The sequence below is a fragment of the Saccopteryx bilineata genome, chromosome 1, assembly GCF_036850765.1.
Source record: "Saccopteryx bilineata isolate mSacBil1 chromosome 1, mSacBil1_pri_phased_curated, whole genome shotgun sequence".
In the NCBI taxonomy this organism is placed as follows: domain Eukaryota; kingdom Metazoa; phylum Chordata; class Mammalia; order Chiroptera; family Emballonuridae; genus Saccopteryx; species Saccopteryx bilineata.
Genome location: NC_089490.1, coordinates 364,846,514 through 364,856,624, shown reverse-complemented (window position 1 = coordinate 364,856,624; position 10,111 = coordinate 364,846,514). Strand labels below are relative to the sequence as shown.

The 10,111-nt window shown below is 43.1% G+C and overlaps 1 protein-coding gene across 7 annotated transcripts in view; it reads left to right on the top strand.

Annotated features, from left to right (window-relative positions):
• Window positions 1-7,978: 7,978 nt before the first annotated feature.
• Window positions 7,979-10,111, top strand: part of SERGEF (secretion regulating guanine nucleotide exchange factor) — a 207,490-nt gene continuing 205,357 nt past the window's right edge. For 6 of the 7 annotated variants that reach the window (XR_010728089.1, XR_010728090.1, XM_066251066.1 and 3 more), the window contains exon 1: window positions 7,979-8,085. Coding sequence is in view for 4 of the 7 variants with exons in the window: in XM_066251066.1 (XP_066107163.1) it covers window positions 8,026-8,085 (60 nt within the window). In the remaining 3 variants the exon portion in view is untranslated. Of the gene's footprint in view, window positions 8,086-8,357; window positions 8,441-10,111 lie in introns of those variants that run through there. The other variant, XM_066251064.1, reaches the window with a different exon arrangement.

The window sequence follows — 10,111 nt, the reverse complement described above, 5'->3', positions numbered from 1 at the left end:
ACAGGACTTGGCGTTCCAAAGTCCTCACCAAAGACTGTGTCAGGCAGCATTCCAACTCCAGCCATTCTCCTGCAGTCCACGCAATGTCCCTCTCTAATTTTGTTAATTTCATTTTGTCATCCATTTTCACTGCCCCCAAAGATCACCATTCTAATGTATGACACGAATGTCTTCTCTTTGTATGTGCGTTAGTAAAATGTTTTGTTGTTTTCTGTACAGGCATGTCTCAATTATAAAATAAAACTTTGTAACAAAAAAATGATGGTATTTAAAATCACTTTATGACTAAAGCACATGAAAATAAATATTCAAAGGCACAACCATTGTAATTCACAACTTCAGAATAATGGAAATATTTAAGGATTGATTTCAGTTCTTCTAACCTCTGGGTTTGTGATATTTGGTAAATCAGGAGTCCTGAGAGTCTTAGAATTTTCATGCATTTGAAATATATATCTTCAAAGCGTCTGGGATTAAACTGATCAAAAGTTTGGTTCATAGTTCTTTTTCTTTTTTCTTTTCTCCGCAGTGTTGCTTGCGGTTGAAAGGGCCATGGGCAGGGAACAGTAGGCCCCAGTTACTGGGAGGTGTTAGGCTGCGGCCATGTGTAGGAACAGCAGTGGTTCACAGTTCTTACTCAGACCTATTGTATATATTCTACTGGTGTTTTGAAGAAAGCTCCAAAAGCTGGTCATCAGAATACCTACATTTCTTAATCTGCTTATTTTGTTATTTGAAAATGTACAGTAGAAATGACTCACCAACATAGTCATAATTCAGACAGAATTAGTTGATTTTTTAAGTTGGCTTCCAAATTGAAAAAAGAAAAAAAACCCAAAATAATAATAAGAGTTCATATATTAAGAGTTCATATATTAATTTCTAGGAAATATATCAAGACAGTCTATTTCACTCTAGTCTTGTTTTACTATGTAATGTTTATGATTTGCAAGATTCTTATTTGACTGGATAATAAATGGACACAAAATTCATGTTCTCAGCAAGCATTTATTTTTTTGTCAAACCGTTAAAAACTGATTTAAGTATATTAGCAATTGAATTAGTTTCAGAAATCTAGCACATCCTTATACTTCTTAAAAAGCCTATGAATATATGAGATAAGGGAAGCAAAACACATTTGGAATCTAGTAACCATGTTTTGGAATTCTCGGTAAAGTCTCAATCTCATGATCCTTATCTGTAAAATAAACTAAATCTACTGCACTGGATTATTGCAGGAATTCTGTTGTGAGAGAACTTTTTGAAAAGAAATGTATTATCCATATTCATATGTCAAGAATAATGAATATAACCACTCTCTTAATCGGAAATTCTCCATAGTTTCTGGATGATTTCATTTTACTCTGGAGGGAATTAACTTTTACTTCCGGCAGGCAGTAGGTATATAATGGCATTGAAAGATCTTCTTAGTCTAATTAGGGATTAAGCCACTTTGAAACCGAGCTTCAGTCTTTGTGAAGGTTGGTGTATTTCCAGTTTGCCTCTACTCTTAGGATGCAGCCCGTTAGCGATTCCAAAGGAAAGCTACAGGTTTGTCCCAGGGCGTCTCCTTGGGAAGCTTGGACTCCTAGTTTGTTTCCTTCTTCACTCTCACTGCCTCACCTCCATAGAATTACTCAAGTACTGTTCAGTTTTACAGCTTCTCAGCTACTTCTCAGCCCAGTTTCTTAGCCTGTAAGTCACTGCTTGCTAATTAGCAAATGTTTCAAGCAAAAAAGAAGTGCCAAATACAATCTCTCAGCTTCCAGATATTGGCCTTTTAAGTTCTGGCTGCTTTGATAGTTCTCTAATGTCTTGAAACAGATTAAAAAAAAAATTTCTCCAGCTTTTCAAGTTGTTTTGATGAGAGAATTGGTCTGCAGCTAGACAATCTGCCTTTATCAAAGGCAGAAATCTGACCTTGGAGTAAATTACTTCTTTGAAACTAAGTTTTCTCATCTACAAAATAATTACAATCTTAACAATACTTATTATACCAGTAATATGGAAATAAGATAATCTAGGGGGGAAATTCCCTATGCTGTGTGGTGCAGAGATATAGTCTGTATGGCTCCAAATAGTTTATATTTTCCTCTTATGGGGAGACAAGGCATCTGAAAGTGATACCATCAAATAACCTAAAGCTAGCCCCATTCAAGAACTGCAACTCAATCAGGCTGCTAATGGGAAGGGCTAGTCAGTGGCATGTATGTAGTTGAAATAGTTGCAACATCTCAACACTCCCAAGAAATTGTACTGAGGGATATAACATAATAATATAACTAAGTTAGCTAAAGTAATGATGCATGTACATTCAAGGGATGAAATAAGGAAACAATTTTATTCTTCCAGACCCACTATTAAAACTGGCTCTGTGAGTAGTTCCTCCTGGCCCCTTTGGATGAAATCTCAGGTTCTGGCCTTGAATTTTTTGTTTGCTCTCAGTCCTTAGCTTCTAATCAATCTCTCTCTCTCTCTCTCTCTCTCTCTCTCTCTCCAGCATTTTAAAAGTCCAGTCTTATGTAAAAGTTCAAAATATTAAACTTAGATAAAACTAAGCACACCCTTTCCTTTCTCAGTTCTAGAGAAGAAGAGCACTGAACTTAAAGTTTATTATTGTTATTATTTATTGCTCCTCCTTCCCACTCAGTAGGATGCCTCCGGCTTCTTCAGGATTTGGTAGTGGTGGTGGAAAGGAGAGGTAAGGAGTAGAAACTTTTTTTGGTCTGATACTGTTGTGAGTTGGCATCAGTGCTTTCTGTACTTGGTTAGTATTTAGTGCTGATTCGTTTTCTGTGAGTGTTTTTGAAGACCTTTCCACCTTCCTATTTCTTAGGATCTCTTATTATTATTCATTTTTAGAGAGGAGAGGGAGAGACAGAGAGGAGAGATAGAGAGAGAGAAAGGGGGAGGAGCTGGAAGCATCAACTCCCATATGTGCCTTGACCAGGCAAGCCCAGGGTTTCGAACCAGCGACCTCAGCATTTCCAGGTCGACGCTTTATCCACTGCGCCACCACAGGTCAGTCTTAGGATCTCTTGATGTCAGTAAATGTACCTCTTTGACCAGGCTGTTGAATTCATCTCCCTCAAGCCTCTAAGAATCCAGTGGTCAACTCTCTTGGGGTGTCACTCCAGCTCTCCAGAACTCCCTTGGATGGAGTCTAAGATTATTCCTGGGCTAAATTGTTCATGCTTGGTAAATACTTACATGGCAGATACTCAGACATTCTTTCACATGTAAAACTGGGCATGAAAGTCCTCTCCAAGGCATCAGTGTCACTTTGCTCATCTGTTGGAGCAGTTATGTGACCATAAGCCCTTGGATTTCTCAGCACAAATTGTACAGCAGCCTGTTTGGGTCCCATCCTGGAGGGATACATACTGAGCTCTCTAAGTACCCTTGCTGCAGCATGCCTTTCTTTAGACAGGAGATGGGTGTGGACTCATCCACATCCATTAACAACTATTACCACATGTCATATCAGAATTCCTCCTCAATCTCTCCAACTTCTTTCATAGCCTAGATGTCATACACTGTTTCTAGACACCTCTTTCACAAGTTATGCTTTGGTGGTCTTGTACCTCACTTTATAATGTAGGAGTAATTGGCATTTACAACCTTGGGGGTCTCAGCCAAAGCTGAGACAGGAAGGGTCCCATTTTTACATCGTATTACACATGCTTGAAAGGAATTATCAAACAAAAAAGGCCTATCTTATAAAACAAGCAGCAAACTTGGTATAGTTTTTGCACATCAAGGGCCCCCAGGGAGAAAGAGCTACTTTGTCTCTCTCAAGCTTGTATTTTTCTTAGCATAACCACAGGCTGGAAAGGTTAGGGTGAGGTGCTGCCCTCAAGTGGTCTTACAGGCAGAAACAATGAGGAGGAATGGTGTGAGAGAACAGGAAAGGGTGGTGTTAAGAGCTCACCCCAAACACTTTCCAGGGCTCCCAAGCATAAAGGGTGATGAGTACTGGAGGTTTGTACTATCAGAGGGGTCAAGAACTAGTGAATATGGACTATTATCCTTAACATGACTCCATTTGTACCCCCAAAGTAATGTGTGGCTTGAAAAATGTGGGTTATGTACCCAAAAAATCACCTGGGACTCACCATCCTGTGTGTGTGTGTGTGTGTGTGTGTGTGTGTGTGTGTAGAAAACTGGTATAATACTTTCACAATATAAGTATTTCCCATACTTAATATATTTTAAAACATTTTAAAATGTCAACATAGTAGTCTATCGCGTGGCTATGCCATAATCAATCAATTATTTTTGGACTTCCAGGTAGTAAGTTTTCTTTTATTTTTGGGGGAGGGGTATTTATTCATTTTAGAGAGAGGAGAAAGAGAGAAAGAGAAAAAGAAAGGCTGAGGTGGGAGGAGGAGCAAGCAAGAAGTTTCAATAAATAGTTGCTTCTGGTATGTGCCTTGACCAGGCAAGCCAGGGTTTTGAACCTGTGACCTCAACATTCCAGTTGTAAACTTTAGCCACTGTGCCACCACAGGACCACAGGTCAAGTACTTTTTTTTTTGTAAGTTTTTTTTCCTATTATATGTAATCCTATAGTGAATAACTTGCAGTTTAAATCTTTGTGCACAGCTCTGATTAATTTCTTGTGATGAATTAACAGATGTGGAATTACTGGGTAAGTACTTATCTTCATCTATATAAATATAAATGTAAATGTTCGTTTGTTCAAAATCTTAAATCTCTGAAAGTTCTTCACCGATTACTTTGAAATTTTGAAACAATGTTGCATTCGAATACACACTCTTTTTTATATACCTACTATTTTCTAGATATAGATGTCACACCTGTGACAGGTAAAAACATGCTTTTTTTGAAAAACAGCGCCATCTGTTGGACATAAAAGCAACACACGCTATACTAAATATTTTATGATTCCATTTCAATGTTTTCAATTCACGATCCATTTACATGCAGCCAGACTTGAGGATGCACGGTTGCGAGTGCGGCGATCGTGTTCTGCAGCTTCAGATCTGCTTCGTTCTCAACGGAATGAACGCGACAAACTGAGAATGGCTGAAAGATGTCAATGAGAAACAGCAGATCAGCATCAAACAATCTCCGGGCTCAGCAATCACGCGATTACAATCGCCTTGCATTCCGGTACAACCCAGCTGATGATTATAGTTAAAGCTGGTATGTTTTCATCGACACTATGATTGAAGTGTGTCCTTATTGCAAGGCTCTGAAATTTAATGGAGAAATGAAAAGAATGTGTTGCGCCACCGGAAAAATTTAAACTGCCTCAACTTGGAGAACCGCCAGAGCCATTAAAAACTTTGCTTGCCAGACATACTGCCGAATCAAAGCATTTTCTATCTAACATCAGGAAATAGAACTCATGCTTCCAAATGACGTTGTTTGGCACAGAAATCGTAACAGCTCAATTCATGCCAACTTTCAAAATGAAAGGACAAATTTATCATAAAGCTGGCTCCCTGCTTCCGTTCCCAGATGGTCAACATAAATTCCTACGAATGTATTTCATCGGTGATGGCAATGATGAATTGGTTGCATGCTGCAGAATTTCTACCAGCATAAAAATGTCCATGTTCCCCAACTGCAAGAGCTTCCTCACAAAAAAACAATTTAGTGCGTTTGTTCAAAACAGCAATTGACATGATGTCATCTGATACATACAAGATTGTTATTCAGCCCTGGCTGGTTGGCTCAGTGGTAGAGCATTGGCCTGGCATGCGGGAGTCCCGGGTTCGATTCCTGGCCAGGGCACACAGGAGAAGCGCCCATCTGCTTCTCCACCCCTCCCCCTCTCCTTCCTCTCTCTCTCTCTCTTCCCCTCCCGCAGCAGAGGCTCCATTGGAGCAAAGTTTGCCTGGGTGCTGGGGATGGCTCTGTGGCCTCTGCCTCAGGCACTAGAATGGCTCTGATGGCGGCAGAGTGACGCCCCAGATGGGCAGAACATCGCCCCCTGGTGGGTATGCCAGGTGGATCCCAGTCGGGCGCATGCAGGAGTCTGTCTGACTGCCTCCCCGTTTCCAACTTAAGAAAAATAAAAAAATAATAATAAAAAAAGATTGTTATTCATGCTGACAAAATGGCTGCTAGAGAACATGTGCAAAGATTCAACGCTCCAACTATAGACAAAGTGGCAGTTGTTATAGTCGGAGATCAATTCCAACCTAGAGATATTTTTCTTCATTGGAGAAACAATTAATTGACAAAACTTGCAGAAACTCATCGTTGCTTCGATGCCCTGCAATAAATATCCAATCATTTTTAGGATGGTGCCGATGGATATCACTTCAACGTTAAGATGATAAATCCAGTCAGTGGTGAAGAAACAAATATGAAATGCAGCGCAATGAACTATTATTCATACTGATTGATTTGAGAGAATGAAGACACATTTTGAAATGCCGTCAATTGTTTCACCAATACATCATAGATATGTATACAAAAGTCGAAACAGAATGTTTGATATTCATCCATTTGAATCAGACCAAGCTTTGCTCTGAAGAATACGTTCATTTGTGAGATGCAGTTCTAAATGACGGTAATACAACTAACGTTGGAAGACTAACGATTTTGCCATCTTCATATACAGGCAGTCCACGTCATATGCATGAGTATGCTCAAGATGCAATTGTGTATGTTCGTCACTACGGGTGTCCAGACCTATTCATTACATTCACATGCAATCCAGCTTGGGACGATATACAACAGCACTTACTTCCTGGCCAATTGCTGGAGGATAGGCATGACATCACAGCATGTGTTTCAGACAGAAGCTGAAATCGCTGATGGATTTCATGGTAAAACATGAAGTGTTTGGGTCTGCATGCTATAAAAATTAATGAGCAACGTCATAGAAGCAACAATCTTGACAGGACCTTTCAAAGGTGAAGATGTCCTCATCCCTCGCATTCCTATGATTTCAATGGATATGCCATTTCAATTTAAGAGATTGCAGTTCCCAATTCGATTGACGTTTGCAATCACCATCAACAAAGCTCAGGGCCAATCTTTAGAATTGTGCAGTATAGATCTAGACACGGATTGCTTCTCACATGGACAATTATATGTTGTGTGTTCTAGACTCGGCAAACCAGACAATCTCTACATTTGCACAGACAGTGGAATAACAAAAAATATTGTATACCCACAAACATTGTGAAATTAAACATAATAGAAACTTGTGCTTTCTCTTTTCTTTCTTTTCCATTTAACCAGACTGAGCCACAGCAACGCCTGACCGGGTACAGCTAGTATTCCTAATAAGCATTGCCACATTTTCCTTCAGGTGAATTGTGCTTATTTGGCTCGAACCCAAAGTGTATGAGGGTATCTGATAAAAGCCATTTTATATGAAAATCTATGTTGGGCGAAAATTATCCAGTATTGGTGATCAGAATCAGGACAGGGCCATGCTTGGAGAACTGAGAATCAGAAGGCTGCCCAGCAGGAATCCATGAGGACTAGCCTCCTCAGTGTAAGTTCCCTCCCGGTGCCAGGCGCTGAGGCCCACATCAACGATATACAGCACTATCATCTACCAACAAACTCCCTCAGATTTTGCAAAGGCCTAAGACCCGGGGGGCAGGAGGACCCTTTCCACTCCTTCTCAGCCTCAATCTCTTCCCAATCAAATAATGAAGTCCTGTGAGCCCCTCTGGGCTGTCGTGGCAGTCCAAGGAGATAAGAACGTGATGGAGCATGGTGCACTTGCACCGGATTACTACTAAAAATAAAGGCAAAGAGCGGAGATAACCCGCAAATCAGAAGGCCGGGAGCGGACACACTTATCTCGCGCGCGGCGGGGCGGAGCCTTTGGAGGCGAGGCGGCCCCGGAAGCGGCCGCTGGGCTCTCGCCGGCTCTTGATTCGTGGCGGCGCGAGGGCGCGGCACGGCGACCCCGCCCTCAGAGTTGGCTTCTCTCTCGCGCGCCAGCCCGGCCTCTTTTCCGGCCCCGCCCCTCTCCGGCCCCGCCCTCCTCTCAGGCCCCTCCCGGAAGCCTCCGTGGAGCTTTCCTGCATGGAGCACAAGCCCCGCAACTCGGAAGCTACCCTTGCGCGGTCCGGGCTCTTCTCCTGGGTAAGTGGCGTGATTCCGCCCCCGCACCGGGGCGGCTGGCACTGAGGGGCGCGCAGATGCTGGGAGCACCCGGCCTTCGCGTGGGCGGTTCTGGGTGGGCGGTGGAGGTCCGATCCGGGCTCTGGCTCCGGGTTGGAGGATGCTGGACTGGGGGCGGAAGAGGAGCAAGAAGGAGGGAAGGTCTTCCCGGATTGAAATAGGGGGCCTGCTGGCTGATGGCGTGCGGATCGGAGGGGCTGCGGCTTTGTGGGAAGAACCTGCCTCCAGGGCAGAGCGTCTGGTTCCGCGAGAGCTCCGGGAAAGACAGCGTGGATGGCTCCGAAGAGAGAGAGGATCATCCCATTCTCAGAGCCCTGTGGGTCACCTGTGCTCTGTACCCTCCCCCCTCCCATTGCTCGGAGGATGGGGCCTTTTCCCAGACCCACCCCAGTCTGGCAGGAGCATCCTTTGATGAGAGGCCTGCGGTGTTTGGCGGTGCACGAGCCAGAGACCTGCAGAGTTGCTGCTATTCTGCTGTGGCCGGGTCTTGCCTGTATCGGGGTATTGGGAGTCCGCGTTGGTATTGGTTTGACAGGAGCCCTGAGTGACAGGGTCATCTTTTTGTGTCGTGGCTGGCAGGGAGGAGGAGGGTCTCAGTACAGCTGCGTGTGGCAGGTACCCGACCAGATGCACGGAAACAAGCAGACGTTGTGTCTTAGCTCTTCATAATACATATCCCGGTTGTAACGAAATGTGTAATTTGTCAGTGTCAGTTTCCTTGGCTAGCATGTAAGCATCATAACGGTGGGTACTGTGCCTGTCTTGTTCATGGTGCTTGGCACATGGTAAGGTGCTCGGCACATGGTAAGGTGCTCAGTGAATATGTGTTGACTGATGACTGAATGAGTACCTGTTGTGTGTGAGCTATGTGCAGTTGTTTTTTTGGAAAAGCACAGTGAAAGATAGCTCTAGCGTTAGGGTAGGGGGTAGGGTGGGGAGATAACCTATATTACTGTTAAAACCAGTATATGTTCACTAATTAAAAAATGATACTTGCTGAGGTCACCGGTTCGAAACCCTGGGCTTGCCTGGTCAAGGCACATATGGGAGTTGATGCTTCCAGCTCCTCCCCCCTTCTCTCTCTCTGTCTCTCCTCTGTCTCTCCTCTGTCTCTCCTCTGTCTCTCTCTCTCTCTCTCTCTCTCCTCTCTAAAATGAATAAATAAATTTAAAAAAATGATAATTATCAGTACAAGGAAACATTTGTTGAATGTAAGGCTGCAGACTGGCAGAAGGGAGAGTGTGGTGTGGCTTGAGGTAGTCTGGCTGTGTGACTATATTTGAGGTGGTGCTTGAGCTGGTGGTGGAGTTGGGGATTGAATGTGTTCCTGGGATGAGTGGTGTCTCTGGCTTTTCCCAGGCTAGAGACTGGGGTCTCTGTGGACAGAGGAAACATCTGACAGATAAAGCCTTTCAGATGTGGCCTTATCTGTACTGAAACAAAAAGATTGTTGAACCTAACTGTACATAGAGACCCGATGGACTGTTCTTCCAACGCCTTATCTATGAGATGGGAGTGTTAGTTTGCTAGGGCTGCCAAAACAAAATGCCACAGATTGGGGATCTAAACAATGGAAATTTATTTCCTTACAGTTCTGGAGGTCGTAGGTCCAAGATCAAGGTGTCAGCAGAAAATTAATTTCTTCTGAGGTCTCTCTCTCTTTTGCTTAGAGATGGCAGCGTTCTTGTTGTGCCCTCAGATGGATTTTTCTCTGTGCGAGAGCATCCCTGTGTTTCTTCTTACAAAGACACCAGTCAAATTGGAGCAAGCCACATCATTGTGACCTCATTTAACTTTAGGTACCTTTTTAAAGGCCCTGTCTTCAAGTGCAGTCACATTCTGAAATACTGAAGGGTAGTTTCAACAAATGAATTCAGTCCATAACAAGAGTATTTACCTCCTTGGAGTTGTGTGTGTGGTGTGTACAGTGTTTATAAGGAAGGGAGGCAAATAGAGCTGTAATAGGTTGTATTGAAATTTCCTTTTG